The sequence below is a fragment of the Adelges cooleyi genome, unplaced genomic scaffold, assembly GCF_023614345.1.
Source record: "Adelges cooleyi isolate 19-005CV unplaced genomic scaffold, UGA_ACOO_1.1 ACOO_flye_CR_arks_rails_tigmint_CR_PRNA_3, whole genome shotgun sequence".
Classification (NCBI taxonomy): domain Eukaryota; kingdom Metazoa; phylum Arthropoda; class Insecta; order Hemiptera; family Adelgidae; genus Adelges; species Adelges cooleyi.
This window is the reverse complement of record NW_026095970.1, coordinates 272,857-294,764: the sequence shown is the minus strand read 5'-3', so window position 1 is coordinate 294,764 and position 21,908 is coordinate 272,857. Positions and strand designations below refer to the sequence as shown.

General features: G+C 29.6%; 1 protein-coding gene and 2 long non-coding RNA genes across 16 annotated transcripts in view; 1 reads left to right on the top strand and 2 right to left on the bottom strand.

The window, feature by feature from the left end:
- Positions 1-5,229, bottom strand: part of LOC126837817 (uncharacterized) — a 76,889-nt gene extending 71,660 nt beyond the window's left edge. For 3 of the 10 annotated variants that reach the window (XM_050571776.1, XM_050571775.1, XM_050571777.1), the window contains exons 1-7: positions 5,040-5,229; positions 4,222-4,306; positions 2,391-2,504; positions 2,164-2,277; positions 854-942; positions 425-588; positions 242-348 (exon numbers count right to left, since the gene is read on the bottom strand). In XM_050571776.1, the coding sequence (XP_050427733.1) occupies positions 515-588; positions 854-942; positions 2,164-2,277; positions 2,391-2,504; positions 4,222-4,306; positions 5,040-5,061 (498 nt within the window). In that variant the 5' untranslated portion in view covers positions 5,062-5,229 and the 3' untranslated portion in view covers positions 242-348; positions 425-514. The remainder of the gene's footprint in view (positions 1-241; positions 349-424; positions 589-853; positions 943-2,163; positions 2,278-2,390; positions 2,505-4,221; positions 4,307-5,039) is intronic. The other 7 variants (XM_050571778.1, XM_050571779.1, XM_050571769.1 and 4 more) reach the window with 5 other exon arrangements.
- Positions 1-21,908, top strand: part of LOC126837820 (uncharacterized) — a 107,578-nt gene that overhangs the window by 50,113 nt on the left and 35,557 nt on the right. For all 3 annotated transcript variants that reach the window (XR_007685619.1, XR_007685618.1, XR_007685617.1), the window contains 2 exons: positions 20,932-21,077; positions 21,641-21,786. This is a non-coding gene — a long non-coding RNA (uncharacterized LOC126837820). The remainder of the gene's footprint in view (positions 1-20,931; positions 21,078-21,640; positions 21,787-21,908) is intronic.
- LOC126837819 (uncharacterized) lies at positions 10,882-19,703 on the bottom strand. 3 transcript variants are annotated; one of them, XR_007685614.1, is made up of 12 exons: positions 19,321-19,703; positions 19,175-19,253; positions 17,948-18,047; positions 16,557-16,670; positions 16,363-16,443; positions 15,862-16,056; positions 15,692-15,771; positions 15,496-15,615; positions 14,401-14,512; positions 13,303-14,109; positions 12,488-12,861; positions 10,882-12,391 (listed from the first exon to the last, which is right to left on the bottom strand). It is a non-coding gene; the product is annotated as an uncharacterized LOC126837819 (long non-coding RNA). The 3 variants fall into 3 exon arrangements; XR_007685615.1 differs by lacking the exon at positions 15,496-15,615; XR_007685616.1 differs by lacking the exons at positions 15,496-15,615; positions 15,692-15,771.

The window sequence follows — 21,908 nt, the reverse complement described above, 5'->3', positions numbered from 1 at the left end:
TTCTGTTGATCAAATGTTTTTTTCAAATTTTTTATATTATTTAAAAATTAATTAAGATACTCTGAAAATTGGAAATTTAACAATTTTTTTTTTTACCCAGAATACTAATACAATTACATTTAGATGAAAATATGATCAAACTCGATAGTCGATAGTGTTATTATTTTACTCTAGAAAATGTGTTAACAACAACTCTATCTGATAACACTATCAGCCTATCATTGTTGGTATGAACGCTTACCTAGTAATCTAAACTGACAAAAAGGTGCAGACAAATTCAAATGACGCCATCTCGTTGTGACTTACTCGTTTAGCCAGTATGTCATCTAAAGCCAATAATTGTTAGTCCTTACAACATAAAATATACAGTATATATTTTTAAATTATCTAGAACATATTGATATTAGTTTTAGATATATCTTACCGTTAAAGAGGGTAGGAACAGCATTATCCGTTAACCTGTTTTTATGATTAACATTCAGGAACATTTTGTCTTCAAAATCATTCTGACATATTATCTGAACATCTTCAACGATGACGTTTTTGCCAGCCAATTCGGGGACACAATTATTAATCCACATTGCATGTCTAGAACCAAAAAAAAATTATATCAGTGCAAAATACACATCATAAAGCATTTCTCCAGTATGGATACGTTTGTGTACTACAAGGTAAGATTTTGTACGAGTAGTAAAGTACTTGACGCATACGTCACATTTGTACAGTTCTACTGCAATAGGCACTCGTTCGTTATTTGTGAGTGAAGTCTTGCATACATATACACGAGTATTGTGGACATAAATTAAATGACAGACTATTTGCCTTACGGCAAAAAACATTTTTTCACACTAACCGCATTGATATTTGTCCGAATGTTCATAGGTTTTTGTTAGATGATTAATTACATCAATTATAATCGCTTCATTGGTAATTTCATTTACACTAGAACAACCATAACAGTACAAATTAAATTAATAATTACTAAGATACATTTTAATATTGTTTTCAATTTTTTACATAATAATATTATATTTTCTTTTAAATTTAGTAAGTATGATTAATATACACAACCTAGAAAGGCAAGGTATTTATATTAGACAAAACATAGTACAAGTGGTAGTAGTTAGATCAAAATTATATTCATTTCAGTTTTAACATAATAATATGTGATAATAAGAGTTAAATCTACTTTTCATAATAAAAAAAAAAGTTTTGGATGAAAAAATTAACCATTTAGATATTTAATTACTTAGAGGAGATATAATTACATTTCCTAGTTAATGCAGGACGAATTACGTTTTTATGTTCTAAACTTAAATAATGTAAGCATAGTTTTATTTTTAATCTAACAAAGGGTAAGACAATGTGTTCATAAGATTTATATAAATGGCGGTTGCTGATTCATATACACTATATTGATGAAGTTGACATCTTTCTATTAAATTATTATTATTTTCTAAGCCCACCCTGTCATTTTACATTAGGAATATACACTCCGCAAAATACAACTGGTCTGCTCAGCTATAAATATCATACATCTCCAAAAACAACTTGATTTTTTCCTAACAACAAGCAAAATTGTCATGTTTAAGTTTATACAAAACGCCGTTTTGAATAGGAATCATACTTTGCCGTTATCTCATCAAAAAGCCTATTTTTTTTTTTTAATTACCACAACCCTTGCAACAATCATTTACTACATCTATTTCGGTATTAAATTCAAAAATATTAAATTAAAATTATAGTAACTTGCAAATGTAATGTCTAGCTCAGATGACATCAGCTATTAATTTAAAGAAAAAGTAAGTCTAATAAGAAGTGGTTATTTGAACTTGAATGATGGTATCGCTTAACATGTAAAACATACTGCTATGTAACATGCCGTTTGCCACAACACATGTTTTGATCATTTAATTTTTAATTTTTTTTTTAACAAAAGAAAAAATTTAACTGAACAAGTTACCACGACGGGGGCCTAATAGTGTCTTGTAATGATGAAATACTGACAACGCTAGGGCACATAATTTCTGGATAATACAAAATATTTGGGTTTTGAAACAGAATTTTAAGACCTTCTTGTTCAAGAAGCTACACTGTACATTTTAGAAAAGTCAAGCCAGTCTCAATTGAATTTAAAAAATGTATTGATTGTAAATATTTCACTTGGTAAGTGTGTTCAGCATATCATTTTCTTTCTGTATATGTATTGTGTTCTCATAGAAATATTCAACTGTTCCTTCTATTTCAATTGGTGCCTCATTTTTCATTTCATCATCACTAAAAAAACAAGACACATTAAAAAATTGATCTGAATTACTATATTATGAAGAAACTACAAATAATAATGTCTTAATTGAATCAACAAAATGTTAAAACTGTAAATACTTTACATGGTAACTTCTGAGCTCAAAAGAACATTTCCGTCTACTATAAACATCATGGGCTCATCACAATCGTATGTTTCATCAATTTCAATTGGCGCCGCATTTTTCACTTCATCGATACTAAAACATTGAAACATAATTTAATTATAAAAACTGGGAGGTAAATCCTTGGTAATAAATTATGTTCTATTTTAGGGTGTAACAAAATATTGTAGTCCTAATAGTCATCAGATTTTGAAAAAATATAATAATAAATTTAATAACTCCTATTTATCGTTACAATGATACAATAATGTAATAAAAGAACTAAAAGGCATCATTATACGTAAAAAAATGTAGGTATACTTTGTTAAAATCATTTCACTTTTTTGAGATGGTTCTTAACAACTACGCTTTTGGTACTGTTCGTCACCGCGTTTCACAAGAGAACATCCCGCCTAGCAAATAGAATTGCAAGACCAAATGTCAAGCTAGCGACAGTGACTGATAACACACTGAACGAATTACCCGTTCTGCCATTGGCCTCCTCAAAAACTAATAATTTGGCAAACATTTTACAAAAATTATCAACGCTGTATGTGGATACATTGGCACGTGGATATATCTTACAAACAACACAAACGAGCAAAATGAACTATATAAATATGACCCTAATAACCCTTTATAACCCTAATAAAGATTGGGTTGCAAATAACCCAACCTAAACGATTGGTTGTAAATCCAAATTGAGATCGCCGCCCAGAATGACATTATCGGCATGACGTAATAACGTTGCTAGGCGAGTTCTTTGAACAAACACATTTAGCTTTGGCCAATAAGATATTTAACATAAATCATAAAAAATTGATGTATTAACGACAAAGTCAGGAACAAATGTACTTTACCGGGCACCTTTTTTTTTTCTTCAGAAAATGTTTGTATACGACTTTTACAATATTTAAAAGAGGAGCTGCAATTCCAAGTGGCAAACTGGGGTAACCTCCAAGTCATAACCGATTATGAAACTGCGTTACGAAATGCAGTCAGAAGGGTAATATCAGAGGCTCAGTTAATGGGTTGCTGGTTTCACTATAATCAGGTTAGCCCACTAAACAAATTAAAATAAAATATTATCAAAATTAAAAAAAATTCTATTTTACAGAGCATAATACGGTTTATACAAACCAATAATCTCATTAACCAGGTTCGGAACAATATGAATATGGCAATAGTTCTGAGAATGGTAATTTTGTTTTATCTAAAAAAATTAATAATTATAAAATACACTAATAATAATATACAACCAACAGATCATGGCATTACCTCATTTACCCGCAAGGAGACAGGCTGGGTTCCCAGATGATTTTAATATAACCGATGGGTACAGGGCAATAATTGAATTGGCGAGAAATTTAAATCCAGTGGTTAAATCTAAGTTGTAATAACAGCGAATCGTTATATAAAATGAAAAAGGGCTCAACAATATCAGACAACAATTTTTTACAAAAGTTATTATTTCCCGGATTCATGCATTAAAAGTTTAAACATTAAAATCCGATCATTCATATTGGCTTAATTTTTTTTTTTCATGCAATGAAAGCTGTATAGACTGACGGTGGATTCGACCGAAAACATCATTTAACGAGACGATACGCTGTTATTTTATCCCAACAATAAAATTACTTTTTTGAAAATATTAATAACTTGTTCATTATAATACAATAATACATTACTTTGTTGGATTTTTGTTAATAAATAAAGATTTTATATATTTATCTAATTTCTTAATTTTGCGCCAGGGCGTGGCCTCCCTTGCTACGGCCCTGATAATTGCTTTGAAGTTTACTTTTTTGTTTACCTTGAAAAACCCAATTGTGAGTTTTGGTCCATTGTGTATTCACTAGAATGTGTGATCACGCTTTTTTTCGATTTTTGGCTCATATCTAGACATAGAATAGAATATTTATTATGATGATTACCTATGTTACTTAAAATAATGTGTCGTATATGGTATTAACTCGATACGCTCAAATTGACACTACGTAATACCTTTTAAAAATAGTTATACCAGGATTCTTTAAAGTTAATTAAAGCCAATGCCCAGAACACCTAAACCTTTCAATACTATACTTCAGCTAGACGAACTAACTCACACTAAATAATAATTTACCAGAACACCTAATACGGTTTTTAATCGTTATTAAGGCCTATTTCTAATTATACCTAGTGCCAGATAAGGCCGGATTTCTGTAAATATAGAACTTAGGGAATAAGGCCTATTTGCAATTTTGATCACTAAAAAAGGTTGTCTTAGTATACGCTATTTAGAATTAACTTAAAACTAAAAGGTGATTGTAAAAGGTTTACGATTATACTTTGACAATAAGTATAATAGCATAAAACACAGGTAAATACAAAACGTTCTCCCCCTAGTTAATGCTAAGCAGAGAGTTCTTCCCCGGGCCAAGCCCAAGAGAGTCCTTATGACGTCACAATTTGTATGGCTTTAAATAATAGAATTAAATATAATTTTCGTCGTATAAACATTTTAACTGTTTGCCATTTGGCCTAGATACATTGCTTAGTTTCATAATTGTATTATAATAATAATAATAATAATAATACTATTTTCCATCGCTCCTACTACAAATGTAATCCAAAAATATTATACTTTACCTGGTCCAGAAGTTGACATCATAATTCCTATAGTCGGAGTATTTATAATTACTATATTATATTTAAATAGTATTCAAAGTGTATAAAAATACACAGTAATGGATCGAAATACAGTTTATAACAAAACCGTTAGTTGAAAAATGATATTTTTCTTCGGTTTTTACTTTTTTAAGTACACAAATTAGTAAGCATTGAGTAATGAAAGATAAGAGAAAAACGTGAAAATGATAATATGATAACATTTCTGCGTTGTCATGGCGTCGGCGTATATTGTGCTGCCATTGCGGTATTTTCAAAGGAGCAACTAACGCTATCTATGATGTACTTTTTAACAATATATTGATTTTTATTTTTTTAAATCCAAGTTAAGGGGATTCGATACCGGACGTTTTTTCAGTCAAAACAAATCATTTTTTGTCCATCGCACAGGCCGAACCTGTTATCCGATAAGTAGTTTGAAAACAGATTTAAATCAGTCATGAAGTCCACTTGAGATTCTACGAGGCACTTTTTTCAATTTTGAATTTTAACCCTTTACAAATTTGATTTTAATAATTGAAATTTTATAAAATGTTCAAACATTTCTTGTTCATTGTAAGAAAAGATATCAAAAAAGTACCTTGTAGGATACCAAGTAAACTTCATAACGAATTCAAATCTGTTTTCAGATTACTAATCGGATCACTGGTTCAGCCTGTGCGATTTACAAAAAATGTACTATTATATTAACTAAAATGACTTTAACTCATAGACAAAATAATTTAAATTAAAAATAATACCATAAAGCTTATACAAATTAACCAGCAAATTAATTGACATGGTCAAAATTTATTTAAACCACTTTTTTCTTAAATATTGCCTATACAAAACTCCTTAAAAATGACTAAGTGTACTTTTGTTAAAAAAGTACCTTTAGTAAACTAAATTTATAAAGTTAATATTATTTGTAACAATGCGCTCTTTGTTTTTTACCGTTTTAGTTTAGTGCATAATACATGAACAGGAGCTGTAAAAATTTACCATCAATGATGACATTAGCTCTTTTGAAATCCCTAACTCAATTCGAAGTTCTTTACAATTTTTGACAACTTAATTTATTATTATATGGATATGTATCTACAAAAAGACTTAAAATTGTAATTATAATTTTTTGCTCAATGTTACAAGTTTTCAAATGGACAAAATTATTGTGTAAATAAAACAAAACCATGTACTTGTTTTAATATAATTTATTGTACAAACAAAATGTTGAAATTCAGAAAAATGTACAACACAATATATTTAATGTATAATATGGACACGTTATGATACATACATATATATATGATCTACAATTTGTTAATACTTATTAATACTACATAGTAGCATTGATTAAATACACTTAATCAATGATAGTAGGTTGTATTATGATTTATGTTTAAAGTTTATCTGGAAACTGACAACCGGTGTTTGTCGGTTCGGGAATTTTTTTCTGCTAGTGTCTATAACATTAATTTGACTATCCTTTTGCACAGTTTAATCGATCCCCGGGACCGGTGGGCGGGACTTCTCGCCTGGCTGACAATGCACATTAATCAATAATCCACCCGGTACCTCCTGACGGGTTACAATGCAATACTAATATATAATAACTTTCACCGTGCGGTACGCGCTGGGTCGTCTGGGGCTGCCGCCAGAGTAGAATCAATAATGTGCAAATAAATAACTGGCAACTGCATAATCGAGACACTGCGCTTTTTCTTATAAAAATGTGTCCTTTTTTTTTTTTTTTTTATTTCATATCGTGGTAGAATTATTGGCTCTGTGCACATAACGGAACACACTGTAATGAAAAAACATGATTTTATTTTATTTGAAAAAATAACACCTAATAAGTGTTATTTTTCAAACCGAAGTACAACTGTGACTAAAAAAAAGTCATAATTGCTATGTAAAATATTGTAATAACCACTTTTGAATGTTGTAATATTCTCAAAGTTAATATTGTTTTCTGTACGGCACTTTTATTTATGTTTTTTGTTTAAGCATGTTTATCACAAGTTGCCAAAGACCACTACAGACGTTACCATAATTCTCTTAAAAATCACCCAAATCCCCTAATAAATAATCTCACATTACCCTCAATGCCCAACAACCCACCAAAAAGACTTTTAAAAGGAAGTGGTGCAGAGACCTTCTCACTAACAATTAATTAAAAACGAAGTTAATAAGAGTGTCGTCAGTGGACGGCTTCTCTTTTCATGCTTTCAATGTCTATAATTTACCTGTGTCATCATATAAACTTATTGTACTAAAATTGTATAGATCGTATATGTAAAATAAAGGAAAAAAAAAGCATGTTTATAGAATATCATACAAATGTTATATTTCATAAACAGAACAAGACGTGTTTTTTTATTAAATAAATATTAACTATCAGTTTAAAACGTTTTGATTAGAACAAAGGCTCAATTTTACAACTTTTAAATAATTCCATTAACGACATTAACGTCTGCATACTGACAAAAAGACTGTATAATTTATTGCGGTAATTATGAAAAATTGTCCATATCAGTTATACTCTCAAAATGCATGTGAATATATTAATATTAGACAACATTTATACTGTACAGCACTTTATTGACAAAAATAAATAAATTAAAACGCTTATTAGAAATCCCTAAATTATTTTCATTATATTATTATTACGGTAGGTACACGGGTAACTACTAACTAGGGACAGACGATGAACCCTTTATAATCGTATCCACTTTAATATTAAAAATTAATTTTCAAGCACATTATCGTCATTAGGTACAATACTTTTTAATAGTATTTTTTTTATCTGTTTACACTGGACTTCCCTTATTTACTCACTTTTAGCCATAGGCGCAATTTCAATTTTTAATTTGGGGGGGCAGGACATTTTTTCAAAATATATATATAAGTAAATATATTTTGTATTTTAAAATTGTATGCATAACCTAATTTTTTTTTGGGGGGGGGGCTAAGCCCACCCTAGCCCCCCGCATTTGCGCCTATGCTTTTAGCCCCCACAGAAAAAATAGTAAGCTTCACAAAAAAAGCAAAAAAAACTTGAAATCCGTCCAATAGATACGCCAGAAAATGACTTCTACGACAGTCATTTTTTTATCAAACTTTCGTCATAACGCGGAGAAAAATAACTTTAAAAGTATTATAATTAGAAAATTTTAATATAATATGTTCACCTTGAAATTAGTAGGCATATGAAAAATGGCTACGAGATACATTTTTTGTAAAATATTGCCTATCCTTTGCCCCTTAACAAATAGCGCTTTCCGTTCCCCCCTAAGTATTCTGTATTATACTTTCTTACTGTGCTATTCATAGGCGGAGATTTCATTAATTTTTTGAGGGGGCTAGCATTTTTCTACCTAAAATGACCCGCAAGGGATTTACACTCCTAAATTATTAATATATAATACTATATAACATTACAAATGTATAAATAAAAATCATAATAATTATAATATAATATTTGTATATTATTTAAGTAAATACATATTATTTTAAGGCAATGTACCTATTCTTAGATCCAAATATATCAATTATTTTTTCTACATCAATATTTAAATCGTTTTCAATGTACAATATGGATGAATTATTAAACCTGTCTTGCAACATACTAGTACGTAACCATGTCTTAATTTTGCGCATAGCTGAAAAGCTGCGTTCGCATGTAGCTGAACTAATTGGCAAAGACAAGGCGACTTGGAATAGTTTGAATAAGCTGGGAAATACATTTTGGGTTAGTGCCTTTTGAATTTTATCATTATTTATTGCGTTTTTTGAAAAATTTATAACTTTATTTGGCACTTGAATTAAAATTAAATGATAACATTATCAAAAACATTGTTATAATGTTTTGCCGTTTTGGAACTGAAATAATTTTCATAATTTATTCTTATTAATAATTTTAGTTTTCATTCCATTAATTAAGGAATTTATTACTTTGATTAGTGATCAAATAATTGGGGGGGGGGCTATTGATAATTTTGGGGGGTGCTAATTCCCCCCAAGCACCCTCCAATCTCCGCCTATGGTGCTATTGCGGATATGTGATAATAATTTCTGTAGACGGTAGACCTGCGACCGTCCCGTCCCCACTGTACTGGCTTTGCGTTTAATAAACGGGTTAACGGGATCAATACGGGTATTGATTTACCTGCACAATATAATGCAATGATGGATTCTGTATGCGCTGTGACCGGTGGGTGGGACGCCTGCCCCGTTGCACGTACAGCCCCACAGCTCACTGCGAATTGGCTGTTTTAGACACACGGTTTGTCGAAAGCCAGCAAAGATTTTCACTCTTGGCTTGCACTCGAATGGAGTGAATCGACCTGAACAGTGGACAAGGGGGGTAGCTTATACAACCCTCTCGTTGAACAGCAGAATAGAGGGCATAGTGTAAAAAAAAATAACAAACAGCCATCCGTTATGTTTGTTCCAGGACATGACAACCCGACACGTCCAGAACCGTCGACTAATGAAAACCAACTGAACGGCAAAGAACATTCACAGTTTCGATCAATCGTTAATCATTGCATTTCGCATTTTAGTCCGAACAATATTTATTTGGGACTTGTCAGTAGATTGAACACAGCTAACATATTAATGTTTGAAATCGATCAACTCTTGTCATTGGCGTAGGCTTTTTGGGTACTTACAAAAGATAAAAGATGTACTTAACACGTTGACCGCCACGGGTTTTTTTACGTTGTTATTTTTAACAGCCATGAGATGTAATTCTAAATCTCAATTTTTTTCAAAAAATTGGTTGTGAGATTTTTTTTAGAGATCTCATTCACAATTATTTTCGATTGATGAGATTTGTACAGTGTTGCCACTTTCATTCGGTCTTTTTAGCAAGCGTCTAGCATTATCAGTTTTTTTCTATGATTTTTTGAAATGTATGTATGCCATGATAATCTTATCATTGATCCATTTGCATATTTTTTTGAAAATAACGTAGCTAGATAATGAAATAGCATAACTTTTGTTAAAATACGTACTGTGTTACAACTTGCATAATATAATATTGTTCGTATACAAAATACAAATATAATGGACACTAACGATAGAAATCAAATTTTAAATTCATCATTTGACTATTCTCCATAAGATGACACGGATGATGATCCAAACTGGGGATATAATATTGAAGTTATCAATTTAGAATTATAGTTTTTATTTTAAAATAAACAATTTGTTGAGATTTAATCTAAGATCTCATTTGATGGTTATCTTTGGTATGATATTTATTTGAAGATCTCGCAGTAGTAGTAATATCGATAATTTTACAGAAAAGTGACATCCTACGGCCACGAGATATAATGCGAAATCTCAGCTCTAATTAACTTGAAACTATAAAAAAACTTATTAGAAACCATTTTTTATAAATAGTTAACACATTTTTAAAAAAATCCGAGAAAAAAATGTTCACACATTTTTTGAGTACAATTAAAAAAAAAAACCTTGGCGGTGAGGACAAAGTTTTGTGAGATCTCACTTTAGAGCTCATGGCGATCAACGTGTTAAATGTGATTCATTCGTATATTATGATTATGTTGTTGTGATTTAAATTTTTATGAATATAAACGTTGATAAGTTAGTATAATTTTTTAATTCGCCAATTTCAATATCTCGATAGAGAATTATTATTGGTTTTAATATTAACAAGTTATATATTATGTAAAAAACATTAAAAATTACTTATTTTTTTTTTATAAGAGTGATATTTTTTTACAGAAATAGGCTTGGGACGATAAGTCCTTTTACTATGATTTTTCAATTTAAAAAAAAAAGTCAATACTTTAAATTAACTTAAGCCCAATTATATTTTAATTAATAATAATAATGACGTTTTGTTTACACTTATAATTGTGATTGTATTGTTTTCAAATTTACATGGTATTAAACCTGTCTTCATTAAAATATATTTATAATAATAACATTCATCTCTGCGGTACACAGACCATTAATTACTTTTTACTATTACAGTGATTAAATTAACAATTTATTTATTTATTCGTATGGCACTGCCAGAGGGGTGATAGAACTTTAGCCGTCTAAAGACGTTGCCTGGGGTACACTATGTGGAAGCGTTCTATCATTGTACCACCATAAATTAACAATATATACTAGTTATAAAACAACAGTAAAATGACAGTCAAAACATTAATTTTTGTTTAATTATAATAGTCGATACTATTCATGAAAATTTTAGTTTTATTTCAGAAATACTAAAGTACATAATATTATCTCAAATATGTTAAATGTTCCCATGATACAGTACATACAAATTTAATGTTAATTAGTGACGCCGGCAACCTTTCCAAAAGTGAAAAAAAAAATGTCTATATTTACAAACTATAACAACACAACATATCTCTAATTCTTGGTAAAATTTAAGTCGGAAAACAATATTATGTTTTGCTACTTTAATAAATATGTAACATTACAATATACAATTTATGACATAAATAATATTATTGATAATCTAAAATATAGGGTGTACACGGTTTTTTAAATTTCTATACAAATATTTTCTAAATATAATACCTAGTAAATTTTGATAAAATATAAAGTGCAATTAAAAAATTTGATAAAAGATATTTGATCGCCCCAATTTTTATTATTATTTAATATAATACAACAATAGCGTGTCTAGTAAGATCAGGCGCTAAATTAAAAAAAAAAAAACGCTTGAACCGACACTACAGGGGAACATGAAAAATAATTTAATTAATTAATATGAATAAATAATATTAGTATTAACAACAAATCGATTCACATGAATGATTTTCAGATATATCTGCGTCAATGGTAGTTTCGGACTCTTTGCAGAGTCCATCTTCAGGGTAATGTCACAACTGTTTCGCTGCCGTGACTGTACAGCGGAATAGTCGTGACATAATGAGTCGGAAACGTCGGTAAACAACTATTTACGCGGATATATCCGCAAATCATTCATGTGATATTTCAATCCGCGAAAGTTTCAACACATTACACATTCATAACAAATCATTGTCATTACGAAGCCACTCTGACAATTATGTACAACTAAGGGGGTTATTATTAAAAACATTAAATACAAAAACGTATTGTTATTGGGTGAGAGAATTATTTGGTTGCAACAGCTGTCGACTGTTTGTTCGGATTCACTGCGGCTGTTCTCTTTGCTAGTTCCCTCTTGCGTTTCCTGATCTTCTTTCTCCTGCGATCCAGCACTACAATGCGTGCTTTGTCCGTGGTGTAATCTTTTTGAAGTTTGTTGATTTTATACAAAAAAATCACTGCTTGACGTTGAGCCGAATCCATCTCTGGTGCTAAAATAGAAAAAAAAAACGTCAACATTAATATCGTAACAAACGGTATGTCACGGTTAGGTATAATCAGCGATAATTATTTTAAGTTATACTTACTGAACGTAACCAGCGGTTTACCATCTTTAGTAGGAATTGTTATTTTGCTATGATTGTACCGTTTGCTTTCGGGTTCTAAACAAATTAACCTTAGACGAACTTGGTTCGTACAAACCGCTACCGCCTCAGTTTTGGAAGGCGATTTGGACTCGTAGAAATGATGTTCGCGATCGGGTTGCTGTTAAGGTTGATGGCGCATGGCGTTGAAAAACCCTTTGCTCGTGCTAGGCTTGTGTATGTCGCAATCAACGTTTGGATTCTTCACCCCGTTTCTTCAGCAACGACGACAGTTTTTTGTCATCAACGATTCTTCTCTTCTTGAGCTGGATCTGCTCGTCTTCGGACGACAGCGTTGACGACAACGAATGGTAATACTGAATAAAAACAAGAATAAAATGTATTCGATTATTAATTTGGCAAAACATCACGAACTATCTGTGTACAACTATCAATTACAGATTAGTAATCATATTGTTCATGAATAAAAAAAAAAAATTAAGACAAAAAGTGTTTGATGGCATTTTTTGAATTATTCTATTAATTCTTTGTGAATCCCTGAATTATTTATGGATAATTCATTATATTCAAACATAAAATTAAAGCCACCCAATACTTAAACAAGTTTATTGCTTTTTCAGATATCTCCATAACAATAAAATACCTAGTTAGTTTGAACATTTAGTGAGTTGAAATTACTGAACAATATAAAAGGAATTTGACTAGTCATTAAAAAAAAACCCCAGAAACAGCTCGATTATAATATATATATACATATAAATACACACATTATTAACAAAAGTATTTTAATAGCTCACCATTGGTAGTTCCTCTTCGATTTTTGGTTTGGCTGTAATTTGGTTAGCAGAAGCTTCTCTTTGGATTTTTTAAATAATGGCGTTTTTCCTCAATCATTTTCCTTTTTTTTTAAACAGTAGCTTCTTTAAATTCCTTTTTAACCTTGCTGTCCTTAGGAAGATCTTTTGATTCAGCCAGTACAGAGTCACTTTTAACAGTAGATTTGTTTCGAGCACTATTACCAGAACAAGTAATTGTTTCTTCTATTTTCGTTTTACTTGGCTTTTTAGTCACAGACTCAGTAGCCATTTCCTTTTCTTTCAAAACGATTTCAGACTTTTCTTTTTTTCTGTCAACTTTGTGTGGAATTTCAATGTTGTTCTTTAATGTTGCTGCCACCTTCTCTTCTACCCTTACGGTTTTCAAAGGCTTTTTTTCAGACAAACGGTTCCGTTTTCTTTCCGATTGTTTCAGGCCTGTATTTTTTCTTATCTACTTTCTTAGCAACATGTTTATCACTACTCTTCATAGTTAAAGCAACCTTGTCTTCGACTTTTAAAGTTTTGGAAGGTTTTTTTGGTGTCACCGGTTCTTTGACAATATCGGCTTCCTTTATGAAAGTTTCTATTTTTTCTTTTTATTCCTTAGGTTCTAATTTAATGGCAATAGTCGTTTGCCTGTTCTTATCAAAACTGCTAGAGGGTAACGCTTTATCCACATCATGAATGATACTGCGACTAAATCTGCTTCCAGATCTCACTCCTCTAAGATGACTTATCATCAAGCAGCCGAGTTTTTGGTAGAAATCTTCAATACTATGTAGATACCTAGTACAAACAAAGTACTTATTATCATTCGCTGTTCATCAAATTAATTTCACATACATCATAACTCGTATTGTAATAATTTTTAAGTATAAATTCAAAGTGCATTAATTTTTTCGGTTTTATAAAAACATTTATAAATTATTAATTGATTTTTTCCAAACAGGATGTTATATTATTATTTTTAAGTTTACAAGGGTAGTTCTTTTTTTAATAAAGTTACACGTTTATTACAATATTGTTTATTTGTTCGTGGTATACTAGCGATATTTAATATTACAAACATACACTTACTGTAGGTAATATTGTTTGACAGAAGAAACACGGTTTGTGGCCAATCCTTTGTGCCAGTTATCCACTGTTAACATTTACTGACTTTGTTAAAACCGCCCAAGTTAATGACAACCTAAAACATAATAAAACACTTAGAATACGACAACTGAATTCTATATTTTATATACACATAACACATCATTGTTACAATTTCTGTACAAATAGTTATTTAAATATATTTAAAACTTAAGTATCCCGTTAAAGATAATTTATTTGTCCATAAATATATCAACTATTTTAATACTAGTATAAATCGAATTTAATAATTTCATTTAGTTTAGTAATTTAAAAAATGTTTGAATAATTTGCATACATCTTCGGACTGACAATCCGTTCCGGACAGCGAATTCATCTAGAAACAATCTCATGATGGCAGAGTTAGACCTTCAAGACCCGTTAAGCCACATCATGATATTATAATAAACATTGCATAAGATTCATCAATCAATATCAATCTATCATGTATAACTTAATAACACACCAAAAGCAATTCAAACATATATTTTCTTCGAATCTATTTTGAAAATTGTGTCAACATAATAAAACACTGTATCAGTTAGTTTTATTAACAGCTACTGTACTGACAATCATTAAACACCCAATTGAATGTTCAATAGATTCTCTTTACGCTAACGTGTACTTTAAGCTAAATTAAATATCGATTAAATACCTTGAACAGTTTGTACATATCAACATTTTTGTCGTTAATCATGGGTGCTTGGTTTTTATAGGTGTCCCTCGGACATCCATAACATTGAATAATAGTGCCCAAAAGGGTCTTCAATAGATTCTTAATTGGAGTTCTAAGAAATGTTGATAATTTTATTGTAAACAGATAAAGGATAAAAATAAATCTGTAGCATTATAACAGAACATGATAAGTCAAAGCGGAATTATCTGTAAAAGCGGTTCAGTTATTTGACTAACAATGTTAACAAAGATGGAAAATTATATTTCAAACGTGGCAAAAAAAGAATTACCTAAAATTTATAAAGAAAACTAACTAACTTCTGCCTTAATTACCAAACAGAAATGTATTAAATTTTAATTTTTTACATCAATATTATAACGCCTTCACTGTCATGACACAGTTTTTTTCGAGTCCAAACAGTAAGTCACGGTCCTAATGTGGCCGAAGTTCATCTTTGTCCAGATATAAAATCGCTTTTTCAACAGCTATAGAAATTTGAATTGTATTAACGAAAAGATATTTATAAAAATAAAATAACAATGCTATAATTATAATAAATACCCGTTTTTAAAGTAGGATTTTCTACTTTGGGGGCTATTTCTTTTGTAAATTCTGTAATTTCTTTTTTCAAAACTGTACAGCTGCAAATGGAAGTGTTGTTATGGTTAATTTATAAAAATAAACACATTAATAGGTTATTAAATTCAATTAGAATTATTTCATCAACTCACTATTTTCCATCTTTAAAAGAACGAACCAAGTAGTCTTCCAAAACGTTTGTTTTGACTGCAAATTGTGCAGTAGGCGCTAGCACTAACCCGGGAAACCAATTGTCTCTGACTTTTTTTTTGTTATTGAACTCTATGCACACCATGTTACCAATGTCTTTTTCTTCCATTTCTAAAATGTCTTCCTCTCCACTTTCCCTGTAAAAAATCAATCAAAATAAGATTATTCACACTACATAAAACCTTTTGTTAAAACTTAAAATCATTGAATACAATACCTAACTATTGAAATATAAAAAAGAGCATCAATTGTTTAAACAATTAAGATTATTTAACAGCTAAACTAAGTTTATTTAAATTATTTAGTATACAGTTAAGAATTAAGTAAAAATAAATTGTACAAAGATTTTTTTGATAAAAAATAAATATTGAATACATTTAAAAGTCTAAAATATCAAAAATAATAACTAATAAAATAATAAAACTCTTAGAAATTTGTCGTACCAACAGTGTTTTGACAATAGTCCTGTATTTTTTGAATTGTTCCTTCTTATAACTCTTTCTTTTCATTACATTTGCACCAATCTACAAAAAAAGAAACGCATGTTTTCTTGATCATACCAAATTTTGATTTAGCACATATTGCTAAAACACAAAACCTGTATATGTATATATATATATATATATCATAAACTAACCTTGCATTTTACTGATTTTGAGGTTTTCCTGATCTTTGCATCACAAAATGCTCCTTTATACTAGGCACTGACCTCAGTACCGACAGCAAGAAGTGGAGGTTCGACCAAATTCACCTAATCACATAAAAACAATATTAGACTACATCAAAAAATAAGTTTGTAAGAGTTAAACAATTGCATTAAAAAAAAAAAAACTATAATGCTTTCCAATTAGAATATTTATAATTATATAAAAATATAACAATAGCATGCATTGAAAAGTTTGCTGGACTTAAAATATAGATTGTGAAGCCTAAATAAAATAGTGTACCTTGATGTTTTTAATAAAAATGTCAAATTATGTGTTCACATTACTATTTTACCTTAGAGTAAATAAAAAAAATGAAAATAGTTTACTAAAAGTATGTGTTCACACTTAACGTAACAATATAATCCAATAAGATATTTTTACATAATTATATTTAAACTGTTCAGTATCAAAAACACGTACATATATTTATAATTTGTAAATAGCGTATTAAGGAAATTAATTATAAACTATACACCATTGTGTTAAGATAAAAAAAAATTCACAGTCACAATTATAAGTATTGTATGACTTAAAACAATTAATACATTAACATGACAGTTGTGTGTTAGATTTCATTAAAATGTAAAGAAGAAACTCACAATTATCCATTAAACAATTATTGAGGTGTTACACCAATAGAATAATGTAAAAAATTAGTTTTTTGTACATAAATAATAAAATGGAAATAATAAGGGTGCAAATCTTTGGTTGACAAATAGTACTCAAATTATATAGTATTTCTCAGAATTATACTCCGGTCGAATAATATCCCTAGTCTTAATCAATTGCTTTCAAAAACCTGAGTACCTTGCGGTCGAGTGAGTATTCCCAAAGAAAGATTTCCGAATGACCATTTATACAGTTTAAATAGTGGTAGATTATCATTATTACATTAGGAGATTATCTTTTTACAGTGGTAGGTGATTTTGTGAGGAAGGAAAGTAATGCTAATGGTCATTATCATAATTTGATATCTGCTTGCCAACTACATAGAACCTAGAGACCACCACTGAAAAACCCCAACCATTTATAAATATTGATATTATTGTACATCAATAACCATTTTAAATGAACAAGAACCAAAATATAAACAAATATTGTTTGCAAAAAAAGCAATTGAATTTAATGTTAGAAATCTCCAACTACAATACTAGGATATTATAAAATTACCGTTATATTATGGGTTTTCAATATTGTAAGTAGTTAAGGGTTAGTTTAAATTATTCCTATTATTATCTGTTTGAATACTTATTTAACGGTTTGGCATAAACTTCCTGCAATACCTTTTTAAATTAATTAACTTTCAACAATAAATACTAACCATGATGATTTTTGTGTTTGTTTTCGTGCACAATATTATTACTAATTTACAGTCGCGTCCGTTAAATCAAATTATAATGTATATTGAATGTGATTTTGATCTGTAAAAAAACAAAAATTCAAAGTTTATTTATGGTTATATAATAATGTTATTATTTATAATGATTGAATTTATGAAACTTCTATAAATTTCAAGTAATGTCAAGTAGGTATCAAATTATCACATATTATATGCACATTATAATCATTCATAATATCATACAACTAAAGCTCGAGTTGATTTTGATAAAAAATGGTGGCTTCTTGGTATTTCTAATACAGTTTGTACATATTTAATAATATGGTTTATAACTTCTAGGTAAACTTTAGTGTAAAATACAATATAAATGTGTAAGACATATTATATAGTGTGCAGTTGTTTATCTGTAATTGGGTTAACTACTAACAAACTTAGTAACTACAAAGCTATAAAATATCAAAGATAAGAAGATAGTGTCGAAAAGTCTGTGGTAGATTAATTGCCCAGCAGGCAAGATACAAGTGTTTCATTTCCAGTCATGCTGATAATTTTTTTTATAGTTTTCCGAGTCATCAACATATTGTCTAACTTAGAATAAGCTTAAAGCAAACAAATGTCAAAAACTTAGCTATATTAGTTATTAGGTATGTATGACACACGCAGAGATGCTTGGGGATTCGTCAATATTTGTTACTATATTATCCTAATTTTTAATTAATTAAAATAAATTGACAATGCTTTTGACTGAAAATCACAAAAATATTATGTGTCAAGTTTACTATACATGATGGACTGCCATAGACTACTCTACAGAATGGAACTATAGTATACATTTATCATTCTTGTAACGTTAGTAATTATGTCACCGAAACAAATATAATAGTATAGTTGATGCAGTAGCTTGGACTTATCATAAATTTATATTTTAAAATACATACGCTTTAAATGTTAAGATTTTTATCATTAAATTTATAGGCTAGTTAAAACTAATAATTGTTTGCAATGCCTAATCAAATACTGTACTAGAAAAATAACAGTTTTTTGGAAACAAATTCGAGAAATATTATAAAGATGGATACAGTTGTGCGTTAAACAGTCAATAGACAATCGGTTATCAAGCGGACAAAAAAAAGTGTTGCGTTGAAATGAAAAACAGCACTTAGCCGAGCATACAAACAATTTACACAATATTAGATTCATTTTACTCACCATATAATGCCGCTTCTTGTTTTCTAGTATAAGAGATCGACCGACGAAGTCATCATAAACGTGGACGATGCATTTGGATCTAGAAATCAAAAAACTGAAATGATGCGATGGAATTTCGAACGTTTATTGTAGATAAAACGTATTACCTTGTCCGAAAAATAATTGCGTTTTAGTTGTTACCCGCGTTAATTCGTATCTCAAATACACTGTAAAAAGAAAATTTAACGACTTTTTTTTGTACTTTAAAGGCCAGCTAAAGCCACTTATAGTAGGCGGTAGCTGTGTAGGTAAATACAAAATGTATTTAATCAATGGCTATTAGCTGAAGACAATTTATTAAACGGCTCATTTACATTTTACACTAATCGTCAATCGACGACGATTTTGATAACCGAATGTGGCCAAAACATAGACCTATAAAGAAATGGACTGAGAGTAGAGAGAGAGATCGATATCGTTATAAAGAGACAGAGATATTTGTTAGGTATGGCATTGAAGAAAATATAATATCACGGAAAAATAGTAACATGATAATACCCGATAACGAAATTTTAATATTTAACATATTTAATTAATTTTATTTATAGGTTTATGGGCCAAAACACTGAACTCAATATATATTTTTCAATTCATAATTTTTTAAAATAATTATAAACATTAAAAATTGTTTTTATGGTCTGGTAACGAGTATTGTGTGACATAGTTAAAATAAATGATATACTCTTTGACTTTCAAATATGAGCGGGCTGACGGTAAACAGCAAAACCAATTGAAATATTGAATTATCGAATATTGCACTGCAATACATAAATATCGAATTTATTTATAAAACTTTTTAACCAATACACCTTATAAACCTCATACCTCAACTTTTTCCTTATATTTGTTTTAATTTTTTTTTATTGCAGTGCCTATTGTACATGTTATATTCGCATTTTACTCGTAACTTATTTTCTTATCGTAATGCTCCCTTGCGAGCCGTACGTACCTATACTTAAAAATAAAATTCCACATATTATTATAACAAAATAGCGTACGAAATGTCCGTTATTATTTTGCCTACGGTATTTATTGATTATTATTTTGATCGTGTTATACTCGACTGAATACTTAAAATCCGTTTAGCTGTGTACAATAGCCTACACTCTATATCATGTTGAGTAGCTGTATTGATTTTAGTGCCCGGGCGCGCTATAGTCGAGTCTCAGTTTCCGTGAAACGTACTATAGTTTGAAGTTTCACACTCGTGCGGTATTGATTAATTTATGTACCTATAGTCTACAGATGGGCGATGGCGAATGCCGGATGCCCAATTAAATATTAATACATTTCTCAATTTCTAATATATTTATTTGTTGTTATTGTTAACTTTTGCACCGGTTTGTTTGTGCGATTTTTTATTTCAATTATGAACAATTCAAAAAGTGTTTCATACCGCAAATGTGGTGTGAAATACCGTAAGAATAGAAATTCGCTACATTCAGCTAAATATGTAATTAGTCACTTCACGTTACCGAAGGACTCTGAAAGGTTAGAATATTTAAATTAACTTCGGTATTCTTATTGTCTTCTTTCTACTTCTGCAATTCGCTATTTTTAATCAAATGCGGAGACCGTTTGACTGCGTATTGAGTGTTGGATGTTAATAAGACAGCGGTAGACAGCACATGACAAGAATGCCTTACCTTTTTAAAATATTAAATAATGTAATATATCACATAAAGTATTTTATACTGATATACTTTTTATTGTTCTAGACGTGCGATGTGGATTGAGAATTGTGTCCCCGAACTGGCTGACAAAAACGTTGTCGTTAAAGATTATTTTGAAGACAAAAATATGGTCCTGAATGTTAATCGTAGAAACAGGTTAACAAATAATGCTGTCCCTACCCTCTTTAACGGTAAGATATTTGTAAAATTATTATCAATAATATTTTCTAGATAGTAAAAAATATATACTGTGTATAATATATTTGTATGTTGTATTTGTATTATATTTTTGTAAGGACTAACGATTATTGGCGTAACTGAATTAGGTCATAACCATAGCATATTAGTAGTATTATTTTTATTTGCGCATACTTCTTCTTCCGCCCTAACTTTTAAACTTGTATAACTTTGAAAAAAAGTGGTTCAAAACTGGTTATCAACTAGTCAACACTTTAGGTAAAATATTCTTAATTTAATAAAACATAAACGTTACCTTTTTGAGTTTCAAAAGTTGATATTAAAAAAACAATTTGGTAGGAACATACAAATTTGTAGAAAATATTTTTAAAATTAAAGAGTTACAAGTCTTTTGAAGGGCAAGTGGTGATTATAATATAAAATTAATTTTATTATTTATTATATTTGTATTTAAAGCTTCTATTTGTTTGTTAATGCCTTACCTTTTTAAAATATTTAATTATGTAATACATCACATAAAGACGTATTTATACTGATATACTTTTTATTGTTCTAGACGTGCGATGTGGATTGAGAATGGTGTCCCCGAAGTGGCTGACAAAAACGTTGTCGTTAAAGATTATTTTGAAGACAAAAATATGGTCCTGAATGTTAATCGTAGAAACAGGTTAACAAATAATGCTGTCCCTACCCTCTTTAACGGTAGGATATTTGTAAAATTAATATCAATAATATGTTCTAGATAGTAAAAAATATATCCTGTGTATTATATATTGTAAGGACTAATGATTATTGGCGTAAATTAATTAGGTCATAACCATAGC